The following is a 19,103-nucleotide window of genomic DNA, read 5'->3' as shown; positions in this document are numbered from 1 at the left end:
TTTATTTCCTGTTGTCCTTTTTCATATACTGCCCATTTATAGTTACAGAGCTTTCATTACCAATGTTCAATCAGAAATAGGCTTTGCCAGCTTAAATTGTTCTTAGATACAATTCCAGGTAGCATGAAAAAATCTAAAATTTGGCTTTGTGAAAGATGGTTGTCAGTGGTCTAATTTCCTTTTCCTCATCATGTGACTGTTGACCCCCCAGATGACAGAGGGAAGCCTACACCTCCTCCTCTGTCAAAGACCCCTGAACTTACCAAGAGTGAGCCCACCCCTACAGAGGCTACCTCCTCTGACACAAACACTAAACCCCCTCCCCCCTCTCTCCCCCTGGACGCGCCCGCCTCCTCAGGTGACGCCCCTCTCGACACTACTCCCACCCCCCCACCCAGCGCTCCCGTCGCTCCCGTCGCTGACGTGATGGATGCCCCCCCGCCACCCAGGGAACCCACTCCAACCCCGCCATTGGCGCCCGAGGTGCCAGCTTACCCTGCACCCATCCCCGACCCCGTCCCCGCCCCTGCCACGCAAGACAAAACGGACAAGAAAGACACGGAGGTAAAGGAGGAGGAGGAAGAGGCGAAAGAGGAGGAGTCTAAAGCGGAAGCTGCGACTGCCTCTTTGGACGCGCCCCCTGCTTCTTCCTCCGCTGCTAACGGAGTGGCAGAGGCGGAGCCGTCGGTCACGTTGCCACCCAGTCAGTCGGAGGCCCCTCTGGAGTCTCCCATCGCCCAGCCCGAAGAGCTGCGCCTTCCCAACGGCCTGCCACTGCCAGCCCCTCAGGACCCCGAGGCCCCCGGCGTCAGCACGGCCGAACGCGACGACAGCCCCATCGCTGAACCCGACGTCGTCCAGCAACTCGTCGAGCCGACCTCCGCGCCCATCCCTCAAGCGACGCCCGTGCCCGTCGTCCAGGCGGCGCCCGTGCCCGTCGTCCAGGCAGCGCCCGTGCCCGTCGCCCAGGCAGCGCCCGTGCCCGTCGCCCAGGAAGCGTCCGCGCCCGTCGCCCAGGCAGCGCCCACCCAGCCCGCGGTCCAAGAGACAGTTCCTCCAGTCGCCCTGGACGTCAAGGCGGACAGCCCAGTGCCGCCACCTGTCGCCAAGGGGGAGACACCTACTCCCGCAGAGACAGTTGCCGCGATTGGCGCTGCCCCGGAAACGGCGCCCACCCCTGCCCCTCCCACAGCAGAGGAGAGGGAGGACCCCTCCCCTCCCCCCACAGCCACCCCCGCCCCTGGAGAAACTACTATGCAAGGTCAGTCTGTCTGTCTGTTAAATAATAATAACCTTAATTTATAGAGCACTTATCAAAACAGTTACAACATGCTTTCCAAGATACATCAAAATGTGAGCAATGAATTAAAAACATGTACAATAAAGGAGAAAAAATAGAATAAAATACAAAAGGGCGAACATGCAGAATAATGAAACCAAGAATAGAAACAGAATACAGACCATAATAAAAGTAAAAGCAGTCTGCAAATATGACTTCTCCTATTCCTATTCCTGCCTCGCTTTTTGCCATAATAGTTTCTAAAGCACAAATTGGGACAAATCCTTAATCAGTACTGAAGTTTTGTGGTGCTATTGCTCAGACTCTCTGCATTCATCTAAGGCTGATTGTGTTTGTCTTCCTTCCTGTAGCTGCTGTGTCCGTGCCAAAGAAAAAGAGGAAGATGAAGGAGCTGAACAAGAAGGAGGCCGTGGGAGACCTCCTGGATGCCTTTACAGAGGTGTGTGTGATTTTGTTTGTATGTTTTCCACTCTCGACCTGCCTGTTTCAATGAGTGCACTCATTTAAGACTGCCCCATACCCTCCCAGTCACTTGGTGGCCAGTTTCTACTGGGAACCCTGCACTAATCTTCCTCCCCCATCGCTCTCTGTCGTCCTTCCTTCCCTACCATCTTTCCCCCAGGAGCAGGTGGTGGAGGCCCCACCGGAGCCCGAGCCGACCGCCGCCCCAGCACCAGAAGCCCAGGCCCCTGCCACTGTCGCTCCTGCCCCAGAGGAGGCTGACCTCACCTGGGAGGACAAGGAGGACAAACTGGATGCCGAGAACATTCAGCCGGAGCCTCCCAAGTCGGCCGCAACCGACAAGAAGTACCAGTACAAAGAGGGTGGGTCCCTGGACCTTGGTCCCATTCAGCAGACCCTGGACTGGCAATGATGTTTAAACTATGATCTTATCTCACTTACTATATTCATGAGCTGGCTGTGTGCTGACTAATTAGGGTTAAGTTTCGCACTATTGAAAACGAGGGAGTGGCATTTCTCCCGACTGAGCTGTGAAACGAAAGTTATGAGTAATGTGAGTTCAACGCTGCTTGTGATATTTAAGCAATAAGCCATAAGACGCTAAGAGCAGCTAAGAGGCGGTGTTAGGCATGACACTTTGCCCTCTCATGACGCAGTAAAAAGCTCGAAAATTAGTATACTTTGCAGACTCACACACCAAAAGCCCAAATTCCTGTTCTAAATTATTGGTATTGAGTGATATTGAGCAGCTCTTGGGCTTGGGTGGGGATCCTTAAAAGGGTAAGCTTACCTTCCCCCCCAAGAAAAAGGCGACATTTAATAGGCTTTGGTTCTTCGTTATGTCAGGTTTTTTTTCTTTTTGCTCCACAGACTGGCAAACTGAACTCACACACATTTCTTCTCCCCTCCTGTTTCAGAACAATGGAAGCCCATCAACCCAGAGGAGAAGAAGCAATACGACAGGGAGTTCCTCCTGGGCTTCCAGTTTATCTCTGCCAGCATGAACAAGCCTGAGGGTCTGCCAGCCATCAGTGATGTTGTACTAGACAAGGTACAGCCATTCAGACACAAGTCATGGCCATATGTTTGATCATACACAGTCTGGCCCTTATATGAATGAAGAAAGAGGCAAACTATGAAATATACTGCAAGTTATGTTTTGCTAGGTGTTTGATCACAACAGGACTATTGATGGGATGTAATCAAGGTGCTTGTGACTGAAAACTTGGCAAGACATTTTTGCAGCATTGTAACTAAACTATAATGGGTTTTATGAATCGCCAGCATAGAAACACTTAATTCATCTGAGATTTGAGTGAAGTTGTACCTCTTTCCACTTATTTTTTGTGATCCCTCCATTGCTCTTTGTTGCTCTCTATTCAGGCTAATAAGACCCCTCTGCGTCAACTGGACCCCAGTCGTCTACCAGGGATGAACTGCGGCCCTGACTTCACACCCCCCTTCGCCAACCTTGGCAGGCCTGGCATGGGAGGAGGAGGCAGAGGACCAGTAAGCTGTCCTCAGCAAATGTTCATTTGATACAAGAACTCTGCACTTGAAGATTGTAGTGCAGGAATTAAATGTTTTCGGCTGAAATTTTGTCTCTCATCCTCTCACCCCTTCTTTCCTCTCCTTGTCCTTCCCTTCCCATCCCCCCTTCCAGCCTCCAGGCATGGGCATCGGTGTCGGCGGGCCGCGTCGCTCCCAGCAGGGCCAGAGGAAAGAGCCGAGGAAGATCATCACCAGCATGTCGCTCAACGACGACGTGCAGCTCAACAAGGCCGAGAAGGCCTGGAAGCCCTCGGCGAAGAAGCCGGCCCGCACCCGCGGACCGGAGGAGCCCGAGGAGACCGATCCGGAGCTGATGAAGACCCAGGAGCTGTTCAAGCGCGTTCGCAGCATCCTGAACAAGCTGACCCCGCAGATGTTCCAACAGCTGATGAAGCAGGTGACAGAGCTGACCATAGACACAGAGGAGAGGTTGAAAGGAGTCATAGACCTCATCTTCGAGAAGGCCATCTCCGAGCCAAACTTCTCGGTGGCCTACGCCAACATGTGCCGCTGCCTTATGGGGGTAAGTGCCGCCCAAGACGCCAAATTATGTGTGCGAGCTTGATGTTTATGCATGCCCCTGCCATGCTCCAGGGATGACCTTTTAATTTGTGCCACGTGTCTGGGCCACTGACTTATTAAGTGATGGGATTGAGGAACTGAGGAGCCACCCATTCTCAACCAAGTTATCCAGCTGTACCCTAACTGTCCCTTTACTCTGCTCTCCTCAGCTGAAAGTCCCCACCACAGATAAGCCGGGAGTCACTGTGAATTTCCGCAAGCTGCTACTCAACCGCTGCCAGAAAGAGTTTGAGAAGGACAAGGATGACGATGAGATCTTTGAGAAGAAGCAGAAAGAGCTGGACGCTGCCTCAGGGGTATGGGCCTGCCTCAGAATATATTGATGGGAGGGTCAAGGGAGTCGAGTTGATGGTCAAACTTGGAAGTGTGGTGGGAGGGATTGGAAGGTGACCGTGTTTTGGGAGGAAGAAGTTGAGCCATTACGTTAAGATCCAATTTGGTCCAATTTTCTGATGTTTAGTGTTGGAATCTGTGGGTCTGTGGGAATAAATTCACCAGAAATTCCAATGTAAGCCAACGTGCCTTAACCCGTGTCCCGCTCCCTCCCGTGACCTCTCTGTCCCGGCAGGACGAGGAGAAGCAGCTCAGAGAGGAGCTGGAGATGTCTAAGGACCAGGCCAGGAGGCGCTCACTGGGCAACATCAAGTTCATCGGTGAGCTGTTCAAGCTGAAGATGCTGACCGAGGTCATCATGCACGACTGCATCGTAAAGCTGCTCAAGAACCACGACGAGGAGTCCCTGGAGTGCCTGTGCAGACTGCTGTCCACCATCGGCAAGGACCTGGACTTCGAGAAGGCCAAGGTACAACACACACAGAGGAGATGTTTAAAAATGGTTAGGTCTAGTGGAATTGTCAAGTTTGGATATGGTTTACATTGTTTCAGCTTGCCAATTGAGTGACTTAACACACTGAAACATACGCTCACCAAACCGTCTTGGTTGTCCTCAGCCTCGTATGGACCAGTACTTCACCCAGATGGAGAAGATTATCAAGGAGAGGAAGACCTCCTCCAGGATCCGCTTCATGCTGCAGGATGTGCTGGACCTCCGACGGGTAGCGTACAAACACACATACACACACACACGCTACTTTTTATACATAAATTGGAGAACTTGCTGGTGACAGTCACTCATCTGGTTCTATTTCCTCTTCCATCTTGTCTCATTGTTTTGGACTGCCTTGCAAAGGGCTGTAATATTGTGTCTGCAGCTCACACTAGGTTAAGACCAGGGTTTCCGTTAGCCGATATATGCTGGTTTTTGGCTGGTAAAGCATGCAGTTGTCCAACAAATAAATATATCGTTGACCAAAATGTCTGGCAGAAAATATGACACATACATCAATCAATCAATAGCCTAATTAAATGATATTGTATGACCTATAAAGCTTCATTATTTAGAATTCCAAAAAGGACAAAAAATGACCATAAAATTATTCCCAACAGCTTGTGCAACATAATCCAAGTGTTTTGTAGACTGAAACCCTGTTTAAGACCGATATTGGTTTATCCCCAATGCTCAGAAAATTTAAGTCTTCAGTGTTTCCCCCAGGATTTACTTTTGTCAGGATTGAAAAGCCTCTGAAACAGCATTCAGACCATCATGGGACACTAAAACTCTCCATTGAAAGTCATACTAATTAAATTATTTTAGGTGGGTTAGCATTTCATTAAGGCAGGGTGAAGCAGGTTTCATTACAGGCTTTACAGACTGTTAGTCTTGAAAACCACGGACAAGCCTCCAGATCAGAGGTGGACAACTGGTCAATATTACATTTTTCATAAAAGGCCAATATCGTCAAACTCATGAGTTCAACCCTAGCTTACACTACCTGTATTCTGAAAAGAAGTCAATGTTTTTGCTAACTTACCAGTGAGGTCTAGTGACATAAGAATGAGAGGAGGTCTCTTGGTCTCTGTGCTGCTTCATTGCGTCTCCTCACGGCCATGTTGGCTGGCCAGCAACAGATGTTTGCAGTTAATGGACAGGTGGTTGTAATAAAACAGCCGTAGCCAATTGACCATAGCCATTAGTGTTGAGGGCAATGCACCATATTTGTAGCAAATGCATGTGAGAATACTATGAATAAATTTCACACTTTGTCGCTCACCAAACACCCTCCTGTTTAGGGTTAGGACGCATCAGCATCCCCCAAGGTTTAATCATTAGCCTTTTTGTTGCATGGGCATGTTCAGCATATTATTTGATATATCCTGTAGTGTTCATGCATGGCGTTTGTGTTTGTGCACATGGCGTAAATGTTCAGCCCTGGCCCGTGTGGGTTTCCAAGGCGGGCTAAGAGAGATGAGAGAGATGTCTTCCTCAGCTCTTTCATGCAGGGTGGCTCCCAAACGCAGAGCTACTCTGTGCCATTGGCTGAGACAGGAGGCTGTAAAACAGCAACACTCACGGCCATCTCCTCTAGCAGCATGCCATTTCTGCCTACATTTTGTGGCTGTGTTTCAGTTTGTTGAAAAGATGTTGCATAATCTGTGTAGTAGGGTTAGTGATGTTTGTGTGGCATTGTAATTTCCCATATGAAACTGGGAAATGTAGTTTAGTGGAATGTATTTTTTATGCATGTTTGCCCATGACATTTTCACCTGAGTAGCTAACCAAATGACCTTAGCTGACTCCAAAGCCACTGGGCTGTTTTTCTTTGTTTTTTTAGCCTCCCCCTCTTATTTCAGTGCTGGACTATAAAGCCAGTTCAGTGTAGTGGCATTATAATGAATTCGGCTTCCTGGCAAAATTCTGTTCCCTGAAAGAATGCAGGAGTCCTGTAGATTGGTTCCCGGTCCCGCCCACAGTGTTGCAAAACCTGCTGTCACGGGTGTTTTTACAAGGCAAGATCAGCTGGTCCGAGTCAGCACATTGGCCAATGAGGTTTACAGTGAAGCACACACACTTTTATTGTTTCCTTTCTGTGCAAAAGCTGATGAGAACAGTGAAGAGTCACAGGAGAGCGTTTGTCTGCTCATCATTTATAATTCTAATCTCTCTGGTCGACCTCATACTCGCCACACCATAGTGGGAGTTATTAGCCAATGTTGCCCTTTTTATTAAAACAAATTTCACAAAACAAAATTCTTTTAATTTTCTCATAAATCAAGGCATACTTCAGCACACTTTAGGCAGTTTAGGTCAACTCTAGAACCTGTCAATAATTCTTTGGAACATTAAGCCCGACCAGACTATTTTGAGATATTTTCATGATTCACAATATGCATCCCAACATTTTTCATTCTTTTTTACTAAGGCTAAGCTACAAGTTACTGTCAAGTACAACCCAAATAACATTATAGTACTCCATTTGCAGCCTTCAAAAAAAGTATATGTCAACAAAAAAAGATGCAAGTAAAAGAATAACTTAAGGAAAACCATCAAGATAGGGAAAAGTAGATTTTCAGACTTGTTTTAATTTATTCCAGTTTCAAAAGGTAAACGAGTACTGCCGAGCTTCCTCTCATGAATTAAATGAATAGTAAGATTCAAATGGGGATCCCTGTCAAGGCAAATCACCATTTCATCCACCCCTACCCTGTACTCACCATCTCTCTCTCCAACCCCAGAACAACTGGGTGCCCAGGCGAGGCGACCAGGGCCCCAAGACCATCGACCAGATCCACAAAGATGCCGAGCTGGAGGAGCACAGGGAGCAGATGAAGGTCCAGCAGGCCTTCATCTCCAAGAAGGAGTCGGGCGGAGGCCCAGGGGGCAGGATGGGTGGAGGGGGTCCCGGGGGCCGCGGAGGCCCTCACACCCCGGGCCGCGGTAGCGCTCCCCAGGACGAGGGCTGGAACACGGTGCCCATCTCCACCAAGAACCGACCCATCGACACCTCCCGCCTCAGCAAGATCACCAAGGTAGGGGATGGACTCACCTTTTGCATCAATGTAAATCATGTAACCCAGATACAAGATCCATGTTAATGCCAGGTGGAAAGGGGGGCATAAATGGTTTTTAGAGCGAGGCATGGGAACTGTTAGGGGGTCATCTGGGACTCACAGCTACTTGATTCAAGTTTAGTTCTCTGAGGTGTGAAGACCTTAGAGAACCCCAGCTCTAGAGTATTTAAATCAGTCTGTTTAGCTAGTATGGCTTTAACCAACCATCTCTTTTTCTATAGACTCCAGTACTTGACTTCAACAACCAGCTGCTTGCCCCCGGCGGTAAAGGCACATGGGGCAGCTGGGGTAAAGGCAGCAGCGGCGGCACCAGTGCCAAGCCTGCAGATGCCGGTAGGTGCCCCTGAGTAACACCATTACATACCAAAGCAATATCTAATTGAATGTCATGAGGAGCCGGAAAGCACCGTGAAACTGAGTTAAACATGTATTTCCATCCCCAGGCTCGGAGTCAGGCGGCCGTCCGGCCACCAGCACTCTGAACAGGTTCTCAGCCCTGCAGCAGCCTGCTTCCTCCTCAGGCTCCTCCCTGGACTCAGACAGACGAGTGCCTCAGAGGTGAGAACACAACTGAACACCCAGCAGCAGCTTTCACACTCCACAACATGGGTTTGATGGGAAAGTAGTGAAGAATTATGCTAAACAGTGATATTCAGGTAGTTCATGTATCCACAATGACGTATACATTATAATAAGCTGTAATGCTCTTGGGGGTATCATGGGATATCTCTTTTCACTTGCTGTTATTGCCACAGCAGCGTGGTCATCAAGAGACAAATTCATGGGAAGTCATGGGACTCTGTCTATACCTGGACGATATCACATTTCATCTTGGTTTACAGCACTTGTGAAAATCATTTTCTACAAATAATATCTCTTTACTGAGCGCTATCTTATAAAAGGAAGCAAAACTTCTCTTGTTAAAAGTTAACTATGAATCTCACACCTCAGCTGTGAATTGTCACACAACTCCTACAACCATCTTGGTGTGTTCAGAAAGAACTGTATGCCCTTGCCAAAACTGTGCAGCAACAAATGCACTGTGGAACTGTACAAAATCTGTACTTGTTGTTGCTCATTTTTTATGTTTAGACTCTTGTTTTTTTGGGGGGTTTAGACTCAAAGTAGATTACTCAGTGTTTCCCCGACTTCCGCCCCTCCACAGAAACAGCTCAAGTCGAGATCGCGGTGACCGGTTCGACCGCTCCGACCGCGGCAACGACCGCTTTGACAGACGGGACGACCGACGGGACGACCGACGGGACGACAGACGGGACGACCGACGAGATGACAGACGGGACGACCGGCGGGACGACCGGAACCGGATGACGGTCACCAAGCGCAGCTTCAGCCGGGAGAATGAGGAGCGGAGCCGGGAGAGAGAGCACCGCGGGTCGGCCGACCCCGTCCGCCGAGTAGCCAGCATGACCGACGACAGGGACCGGGGCAGCAGAGACCGAGCCAGGAGCAAAGAGAATGGTAGGTGTTTATTTATGTAATCAAACAATATCATCAATACTACACTGATTCTCTGTGGGAAGCCCTTAACCTGAATGGATTCTAATATGAAATTTTGATGAGATTCCACACAACTATGCATGATCCTGGGTTTCAATGGAAAGTTTTAGTGTCCCATGATGGTCTAAATGCTGTTTCAGAGGCTTTTCTAGCCTGCCAAGAATAAAAATCTGGGGGAAACACTGAATACTTGTAATTTTCTGAAAATTTTCCCCATGAAAATGGTCAAAAGATATTGAAAGTGGTACAAAATATAGATTATTGGAAGCTTCAGTTGAAAATATTTGTATTGGCCTTCAAAAACACATATTGGTGGAACCATGATTTATACTTAGGCAAGTATGAGGGTTTATATAAGGAGCTCTATAGAGGGGTTCTAACAATTATGGGAATCAAGTTTGTACTCATGTTTGTGAGTGTACATCAATTAGATTTAAAGTGTTGGAATTGTGTTTGTTTTTTGTGATCAAAATGTAACAGATTATTGTGGTCGGCATCTGCTTGGTCTATCTCTGACCAATCTCTGAACTCCTCTTTCTGTATGTGTGTGTATGAACAGTGAAGCGGGAGTCAGCTCCCACCCCTCCACCTCCCCAGACCCCCACCAAGCCTGCCTTGACCGAGGAGGAGCTGGAAAAGAAGTCCACAGCCATCATCGAGGAGTACCTCCACATCAACGACATGAAGGTACACAGTGATACTCGATTCCTCTGGAACAAAGCAAAAGAAAACAAATCACCAAAACAAACTTCTTTTTGCCTTATTCACACAGCGGCTATAATTAATTCACGTCATACTCTGGGTGAGAAGCACTATGTGGGAGACAGTGGTAAAAAGTTGTACTTGAAGTTGTACTTAAAATTCAGGAGTAGGACATAAATAGTATACACTGTGTGAATAAGGTAGATACTCGCTCCCTCCCAGAGCTATACTGTAACCCTTCTAACCTTGTGTGTATGTCCTCCTCCGTCCCAACAGGAGGCGCTGCAGTGTGTGCAGGAGATGAACAGCACCCAGCTGCTGTTTGTGTTCGTGCGGAACGGCCTGGAGTCGACGCTGGAGCGCAGCACCATCGCCAGGGAGCACATGGGCCTGCTGCTGCACCAGCTCATCAAGACCGGCGGCCTGCCAACACAGCAGTACTACAAAGGGTCAGTATGGAGCCTTCACAAGACTTCACAAAAAGCATGTGAATAGATATAAAACGTACACACAAAATAAGTTATTATATATAGCCAAGAGCCAGTGCAACAGGACCAAGGCTTTTTCTGATGTGATGTTGTAGATCAAGTCTCACGGAAGTGTTGATACAGATCCTTTATAAAGTCTATAACCTCCCTCCAGTCTGCATATTGACGACAGTAGAGCCCATTAGCTCTCAGTATCCTCGCCAGCTGTTTCTTACTAATAATAACAACAACGCTCTCAGTAGGCAAAGCCTTGCTAAGTCATTCCTTGTGTTTTTACCTGAAATAAACTTGATCAACACATCTCTATCCATTATACCTTATCAAAAGCCTGAGATAAGGACAAATAAGTACAGCACAATAACAGTCTGACATCCCCATAGTTCTAAATCAATTTAAAAATGGAGGGCCCAAAAATAGCCTAAATCAAAAGCTAACAGTGTGTAAAATACAAATTGATTGACTACTTTTAAAAAGTCAGTTTTAAGCTCACTATCTCAATTCAAATGCATTTTACAATGTGCATGAATGGTGTCAGTCTGTAAGTTGGGGTTGAGCTCAACTGTGCTTCAATAAAATAAATGAAGAAAAACAACAAAAGATTATATTATTTAGGTTTAGATTATTTATCTCTTTCATCAGGATACATTTATCCACTTTTTAAATCTATGATTCTAGGACTTGAGTATCAGCAGGATTTGAAATTAACTCAAGCCCCTAGGGAAATGCTGGCATTGGCTGGTGAATAATTTATTTTTAAGCAATCAGTGAAATTGCGAAAGCTTTGAACCACAGTGGTTGGTAGATAAAAAAGTCAGTTTCTATCTGAGAGTGTCTGTATGGTTTCATATTACATTGTTTTCCCAGCTGTTGAGCTATCGAACTGGTTTGCATTGCTTAATCCTTGAATAAGCCTTGAAGTTGATGCGCTGTGTGTGTGTGTTCCCAGGCTTCAGGAGATCCTGGAGGTGGCTGAGGACATGGCCATAGACATCCCCCACATCTGGCTGTACCTGGCTGAGCTCATCACCCCCATGCTCCACGAGGGAGGCATCCCCATGGGACAGCTCTTCAGGTCAGTCCCAGGCCTCAACACAAGGCCGTAATTATAATATATATTGGGGGGGACACATCCTCCCCTCAAATATGCTCAAAATGTCCCCCCCAATATATTGATGTAAACAAATAAAAAAATTTGCTATGCTACGACAGGCAACCACGCACCGCCGTCCGAAAGAATCATTAGCAAATGTAATCATAATCATAACTAAATTTAACAAATTGGCATTATTATTACTACCGGTTCTAGTATTACTGCAGTTCTGCGTGTGGTTTGTCCAAGTGGTGTTGCCGTACCCCAGCAGAAGCCGTTGCTCGACCGCTGTGGGTAGGTACAATCAATGTCATTTTGCGCTGGAACTGTAATTGTGGAAATAAATAATATTTTGTACGAGTCCAATCGTCGTCAGACCGATAGACGATGGGTTCCTAGATTGGAAACAAATGTTTTTGGTGAAAACGGGCCGATTTGTGAGTGCTAATCAATCAACCATCACTAACGTTAGCTATCATAGCTAAGTTACCTGGAAAGTAGTCTCACATAGCCAGACCTATCTCCACACTTCTGCAAAGTTAATTAGCCACACATTCACCCAGCGACCAACAATGGTGCTCACGGGCATATTCAACTAACGTTAAGGTCTTTATTACATTACATTTGTCAGAAAGCCCACGTGAAGTCTGAGTAAAGTGTCAATCATTTATGTTGCGCTGCATGTGTAATTTATGTAGACAGTAGTAGCTTTCATTTATTGCATATTCGTATAGTATACTGTATAGCTGTACTTGCTTATGATAAATATAATTTTTTGTGTTTGTTTGATTAAAGTGCAAGCAGTTTTATTACAGTCAGCTTTAAGTGTCATCATGAGCAAGAGGAAGGGTGGCAGTGACATTCGTCAGTTTTTTGGGCAGCCTCAGAAAAGAAGAAAAGTAAGTTGAGAGCAGTGAGAAAATGAGTACCAGTCAGATGATAGAAGTATACAGTAGTACAAGAGATGAGTCAATGTTTCTTGATATAATAATCATTGCCATTCAGATCAGAAATGGTTAGTAATCCATTCCTGAACATCATGAAAAAAGAAACACCACTTGTTTACTGATAATATATCTTTCGTGTTCACTCTGGTGCGTTCAGAGTAAAGAGAGAGAGAGAGAGAGCATGAGGATGCCGACAGGGCAGGGAGAGTAGGTGACATGGAGGTGAGTGAGAAAAGGAGCAAATATTGATGGTTAAGACCGAATAATGACATCACAACAGTCTAATCCTAATGTTAATTTAAGCTGAGATATTCCTCTAAGTATGGCTTCTCATGTGTATTTCGGATAATACAATCAAGCAGGGAGAGTGAGTTTGAGACAATGACAGACAGAGAGAGAGAAGACAGGCAGGCGAAGATGAAGGTGCAGGAGAGGGAGGGGAGGAGCTTGGACCTCACCCAAATCAGCCAAATGTGAATGTCATACCTAGTCAAACCCTATCAAATAAGACACTCTACTTTCAGGAGAAATGGTTTAAAGATTATACTTGGCTCCATTACAGCCCCTCCTTAGCTTCTAAAGTACAAGGCAGAGGGCGATGCAGAGCTGACCACCTGGCTGAAAGGTCACTTTGATTTCACCAGTCCCCAAATGCAAAACAAAATTTTGAAGCTGATGGGCAATACAATCGTCAAAGAAATTGTGTCGGAAATAACATCAATGCCAGTGGTCCAGTTCGCACTTATCATTGATGGCACCCAGGATATATCAGGAGTTGAGCAGGAGTCAATATGTTTGCGCTTTGTAGATGCAGATCTACAACCAAAGGAAGAATTCCTGGGACTCTACGAAGTGTCATCAACGACAGGGCAAAATATAGCCAAGATGGCATGTGATGTGATGATGCGTCTAGGCCTTCCTCTGTCCCAACTTCGAGGACAAACCTATGACGGTGCCGCAAACATGGCTGGACGATTGCAGGGGGTGCAAGCCATTTTAAGGAAAGAACAACCGCTGGCTATGTATTGTCACTGTGGTCCACACTGCGTGAACTTAGTTACGCAGGCTGCCTGTATAGCCTCTCCACTAGTAAGAGATTCAATGGGTCTGGTGCATGAATTAGGGGGCTTCTTTAATCAATCTGGCAAGTTCAAGGTGATTTTCCAGGAAATCGCAAAATCAGAGCATGGTTTCACCTCGTTGAAACCTCTCTGTCCCACCAGGTGGACTGTTCGCACCCCTGCCATCCGCTCAGTTCTCAGCCAGTATGAGTCAGTGCTGACAGCCCCTGAAGAAATGGCATCATGCAGCTCATCTGATACTTCAACTAAGGCCAATGGTCTTCATGGAACATTTCTAAAAGGGAACACTGTGCTCGGCCTTGTAATGGCTGAAGACCTGATGGGGGAGTTGGAGTGCCTGAACACCTCCCTGCAGCTTAGGAAACAGACCGTTTCAGGCATGTTGGAGGCTGTGGACCATGTCAAAACAAGCATGCAGGACAAGCGAACGGAGGAGCACTTTGATGTCTTGTTCGCAAAAGCAACTGCTATGGCAACAAAGTTGGACCTACAACCTATTCAGATGCCTCATATCCGCAAACCTACAAAGCGTTACACCGGTCAGGCTGCAGCCCATATCCATCCGGATGCCCAGTCTTTGTACAGAGCCCAATTCTACAACGCCTTGGACACAGTGAATACTCAGTTCATAGAGAGGTTTGATCAAGCTGGATTCCACAAGCTGCAGCAGCCTGAAAATGTGCTGCTACGCGGAGACATGGACAAGGTGGTAGACGAGTATCCTGAATTGAATTCAAGATTACTGCAGGTGCAGCTGGCCATGTTTAGGGCTAATTACACATATCAAACGAGCTCAGATGTTTCTAGCATTATTCGGGAAATGGTGCCAGAGGTGAGAGGTCTCTTCAGTCAGGTGGAAGCTTTAGTAAGGCTTCTGCTGGTCGTCCCTGCCTCTGCAGAGGCTGAGAGGAGGTTGTTATTTTTTTTTTCACCTTTATTTATTCAGGGGAGTTTCACTGAGAGCAATGCTCTCTTTTTCAGGAACGCCCTGATCACATTCACACACACATTCACACCTGGAAGCTGACCAGTACAACCACAGTCTGATCTGCTGGCCACTGAGCAGCTCCACTGGAGCGGTTGGGGTTAAGGGTCTTGCTCAAGGGCACCTCAGTGGTGGTAATGAGGGAGGGGCAAGCGCTGCTTTTCACTTTCCCCACCCAGATTTATCCTGCCGGTCCGGGGGATTGAACCGACGACCTTCCGGTCACAAGCTCGCTTCTCTAACCTTTAGGCCACCACTGCCCAACCCTGCCTGTTTTAGTGCCCTGAGGAGGCTTAAGACATGGCTTAGATCATCGATGAGTCAAACAAGGCTGAATAATGTGGCCATGTGTCATGTGCACCAGGAGAAACTGGACAGACTGGACCTTGAAGGAATATGCCATTCTTTTATCGGTGTCAACGATAAGTGCAAAAAGGCCTTTGGATCCTTTGCTTGAAGAATGGCAAGTCAAAACACATGTCATTGCCTGGAGAGGAGATGAGAGGATAGGAGAGGAGAGCAGAGGAAAGGAGAAGAGATGACTGAAGAGGAGAGCCGAGGAAAGGAGAGGAGAGGAGAAGAGATGACTGGAGAGCAGGGGAGAGGAGAGACCTGGAGAGGAGAGGAGAGTCGAGGAAAGGAGAGGAGATGACTGGAGAGAAGAGGAGAGACCTGAAGAGCCGAGGAAAGGAGAGGAGAAGAGATGACTGGAGAGCAGGGGAGAGGAGAGACCTGGAGAGGAGAAGAGATGACTGGAGAGCAGGGGAGAGGAGAGGAGAGGAGAGGACTGGAGAGCAGGGGAGAGGAAGAGAGACCTGGAGAGGAGAAGACAGCAGAGGAAAGGAGAGGAGAACAGATGACTGGAGAGCAGGGGAGAGGAAAAGAGATGACTGGAGAGGAGAGGAGAATATAGGACCAGAGGAGAGGAGGAGAGAGGGCTGGAGAGGAGAAAATGAGAGGAGAGCAGAGCAAACGCCCCTGCTGCCCACCCAAGTTTACTTGTAAATATGTAAATAAAAACAACAATTTGCTAAACCTTGGCCACAATATCTGGACTTGTCTTCATATAACAATGCATAGATTTCTGTTTATATGATTATGGTTATGGTTGTACTTTATTAATCCCTAATCTCTGCCATTACATACAATGAAACAAGAAAAGTTAAAAAAGAAAAAACAGAGCAATGTAATACAATACACTATCCTACTATAGAATGAGGAAATCTCTATCTGTCTGTCCGTCCGTCCGTCTGTCCGCATCCATTTTCTCAAACTGCACATGGGCATTGAGCATTGGCATAGGCAGGGACTGACGGAGCTGATTTTTCCATTTTCACAAATTTACGCTGTTTATGCGCCTTTTTGGCAACTATGCGCATCCCCGGGTACGGACTAGTTAGACATTATTGTAAAAAATAAATAAAAAGTTCATCCCATGTGTTATTTTTAAATATTTTAGAATGGCAGGAAATGAGTTTTCAAATTTTGATTTTTTTCTGGGGGGGGGGGCCCCCGGACCTCCCAGCAGATTTGGTCCCCCCCAATGTTGACTCCATGGCTACGGCCTTGCCTCAACACAATAGGAAGGGCAATCTGCAAGAGGAGATACCTTTTTTAGTCTGTTGTGATCTGATGTGTCTGACCCGTGTTGCCCTGTGCCCCCCTGCAGGGAGATCTCCAAGCCTTTGATCCCTCAGGGCCAAGCTGGAGTCCTGCTGGTCCAAGTCCTCACCCTGCTCTGCAAAGGAATGGTGAGAGCTGATATCTTCAGTACTAACATACATTATCTCAAACAGTATATTCCTTTGACCAGTATGGGTTTGTGAATAATGTTGAAGACTGATACCGATATTTTTGGATTTAAGTTCCAGTAGCTGATATTTTATGCTATTCAGTATCTTTAAATTTGATCATTTTCATAACAAAAAAAAAATTGGAAGTATTCAGTGTTTCCCCCAGAATTTTATTCTTGGCAGGGTGGAAAAGCCTGAAAGAACAACATTTAGACCATAAAGACGCTAAAGGTCTCCTGAAACCCAGGAGGAGGAGGATGATGATGATGATGATATTAATACATATTCATGGAAACGTGTAATCCGAACAAAGTGTCACATTCAAAGAGCTTCTCTGTGACAACTAGTAGTATTGATCAATTCTACAATAAATCTGTAATCAATCAAACTGCATCATATCCATCATATTGGATGACACTGGCCGATATCTGATTTTTAATAAAAGGCCAATATATCATCTAACCCTACATCTTACCATTGTATTATAGATATCATATTATATGTATGATTTTTGAGTTACGTTTTGAGATCATGTCATCATCAGTGGCGATGATGAACGATTGTTTGATTGGTGAATGTGTCTACAACCATCTCTGTCTCTTTCATCAGAGCCATAAAAAGGTGGGCGCCATGTGGAGGGACGCGGGCCTCAGCTGGAAAGACTTCCTTCCTGAGGATGTGGACGTCAACAAGTTTGTGACAGAAAAGGTCAGAGTTCAGAGGTCACTCACCTGCTCCACTCACTCACCATCTATAGAGGAAATCCCCTCTAATATTCTCACTATATCAAAGAATTAACAATCCAGGTATTATTATTAGCCCATTTTATACTTGACGAGAGCAATATATTTCTCACTTAAATAAAGAAGGATTTGGATGTTATATTTACATCTGCATTAAATTTCATGTTTTAGGCATTTAGCTGAAACTCATACAATCCAGTAAGAGCGACTTACAATGAATGCAACAGTAGAATAAACTTCAATTCCTATTCCAATTCCTGCATCGCGAAAATTCCAAACAATAGTGAATAGAGAGGTAACCTGAGGTATGTCTGTGTCTCTGTGGTGTTTGGTAGAATGTGGAGTTCACGCTGGGCGATGAGTCGGAGAAGAGCAAGAAGAAGGAGCTGAGCTCTGCGGAGCTGACCAAGCAGCTGGACAGACTGATCCAGGACAAGGCAGACGACCAGAGGATCTTTGACTGGGTCGAGGTACACATTCCCGCTTGTGTGGAGTTCCCTACGATGAGGGAACTTAAGGGTTTGGGGCACACAAAAGTATTATTTCACTCCCATCTTCATACCATCTCCATGTGGTCCCATTCACATTCTACCCCATGAGGACAAATTGAGGATTTTTCCTGGATTAAAATGGGTCGTCAGGGCCAGATGACATCATATCTCAGGGATGGGACACCATGTGCCATGGAGGGCCAAGAGTCTGCAGGTTTTCATTCCAACCAAAGACCACACAGGTGATTTCACTGATTAGCACACCTTCAACCAGAGAGGAGGAACTGATCAGTGAAATCAGCTGCTGTAGTCTTTGGTTGGAATGAAACCCTACAGACTCTCGGTCTTCCATGTCATATTCTTTTGCGTATTAGTGGCATCAGCCACATCAGTTTTAGAGTTCATGCAAATTTCAGCAAAGTGTATCCAGGACAGAAATGTGAGAAGAGGGGACAAAACTTTCATCCTATTAAAGATGAACAGCGTGCAAAGAAACCACAACAGGACCTGCAGACACCTGAATTTGTTGCCTAGTTTCTCATTTTTCCTTTCACATTTACTTTCACATTTTCCCAGCGGTCTGCAAAAGTAGCTAGATTTGTTCCCACTCGCTTTTGAGAAATAAACTCATGGTCAGAAAACTTGCCAGATCTAGCGACAGTCACCAAGTTGGCAGCGGTTGCTGTTTTTAGCAAAGCAAGCAGCACAGTGTTAAGTCTCGCCCACACAACCAGCCAGGAGGCATCTGCTGCCGCTTGGCAGATTACTGAGCTGTGGTATTAACACGTGCCTCTGCTGGACGGATGGCCGCATTCTGCCAGAAGTTTGGCACTAATGGAAATTTGTGCTATCCTAGACAGGGAAAATACTGGCCCAACAAGTAGGGAAATAATTTTTTCAGGCCCTCAAAAACCAACATTGTCTTGCAATTTACTGTTTGTTTTTTCTGATCACACTCTACAGTTGAATTCTAAATCTGCTAAGACTTGACTGCCACCAGTGTTCTGCATGTGTGTGAATGAATCTGTCCCTGTGTAGGCCAACCTAGACGAGCAGCAGACCTCCTCCAACATGTTTGTCAGAGCGCTGATGACCTGCGTCTGCCAGTCAGCCATCATCTGTGAGTCAGCCTGCACCATCCACCCTCCTCATCCTCACTCTAAAACCCTATGAATACTCGGGCTCAGACGGAGATGAGACAGAACGTTGGCGATCCCAGTGGGGAAACTGGCTCGTTGCAGCGGCAAATAGCCACGAGATACAGCAAAGAAAAATAGAATATTAATAGAATATTGAGTAGAAAACATAACCAACAATTACAACACTAGAACATATTAAGTAGAAATATATTCATGGAAATGTATTATGTTAATCTAAATATATGAATGACAAGTAGGAAAATATAGCATTAGTGTATGGAGTTAGTGGACATTTGTTGCAGCGACTCTTTTCTGCCATTC

At 46.3% G+C, this 19,103-nt stretch overlaps 1 protein-coding gene and 1 non-coding gene across 6 annotated transcripts in view; both read left to right on the top strand.

The window, feature by feature from the left end:
- Window positions 1-19,103, top strand: part of LOC139927479 (eukaryotic translation initiation factor 4 gamma 1) — a 45,022-nt gene that overhangs the window by 24,191 nt on the left and 1,728 nt on the right. For all 5 annotated transcript variants that reach the window (XM_078284059.1, XM_078284058.1, XM_078284057.1 and 2 more), the window contains 20 exons: window positions 212-1,261; window positions 1,651-1,739; window positions 1,923-2,124; window positions 2,680-2,813; window positions 3,146-3,271; window positions 3,426-3,836; window positions 4,045-4,191; window positions 4,464-4,697; window positions 4,846-4,950; window positions 7,469-7,762; window positions 8,026-8,137; window positions 8,248-8,362; window positions 8,970-9,283; window positions 9,882-10,009; window positions 10,301-10,473; window positions 11,459-11,584; window positions 16,286-16,367; window positions 17,019-17,117; window positions 17,488-17,622; window positions 18,682-18,763. In XM_078284059.1, coding sequence (XP_078140185.1) covers window positions 212-1,261; window positions 1,651-1,739; window positions 1,923-2,124; window positions 2,680-2,813; window positions 3,146-3,271; window positions 3,426-3,836; window positions 4,045-4,191; window positions 4,464-4,697; window positions 4,846-4,950; window positions 7,469-7,762; window positions 8,026-8,137; window positions 8,248-8,362; window positions 8,970-9,283; window positions 9,882-10,009; window positions 10,301-10,473; window positions 11,459-11,584; window positions 16,286-16,367; window positions 17,019-17,117; window positions 17,488-17,622; window positions 18,682-18,763 — 4,158 coding nt within the window. The remainder of the gene's footprint in view (window positions 1-211; window positions 1,262-1,650; window positions 1,740-1,922; window positions 2,125-2,679; window positions 2,814-3,145; window positions 3,272-3,425; window positions 3,837-4,044; window positions 4,192-4,463; window positions 4,698-4,845; window positions 4,951-7,468; window positions 7,763-8,025; window positions 8,138-8,247; window positions 8,363-8,969; window positions 9,284-9,881; window positions 10,010-10,300; window positions 10,474-11,458; window positions 11,585-16,285; window positions 16,368-17,018; window positions 17,118-17,487; window positions 17,623-18,681; window positions 18,764-19,103) is intronic.
- On the top strand, window positions 3,902-3,980 carry LOC139927497 (small nucleolar RNA SNORD66). Its single transcript, XR_011785347.1, has one exon. It is a non-coding gene; the product is annotated as a small nucleolar RNA SNORD66 (small nucleolar RNA).

This window comes from Centroberyx gerrardi, chromosome 6 (assembly GCF_048128805.1).
Source record: "Centroberyx gerrardi isolate f3 chromosome 6, fCenGer3.hap1.cur.20231027, whole genome shotgun sequence".
Classification (NCBI taxonomy): domain Eukaryota; kingdom Metazoa; phylum Chordata; class Actinopteri; order Beryciformes; family Berycidae; genus Centroberyx; species Centroberyx gerrardi.
This window is presented reverse-complemented; position numbering and strand designations above follow the sequence as displayed.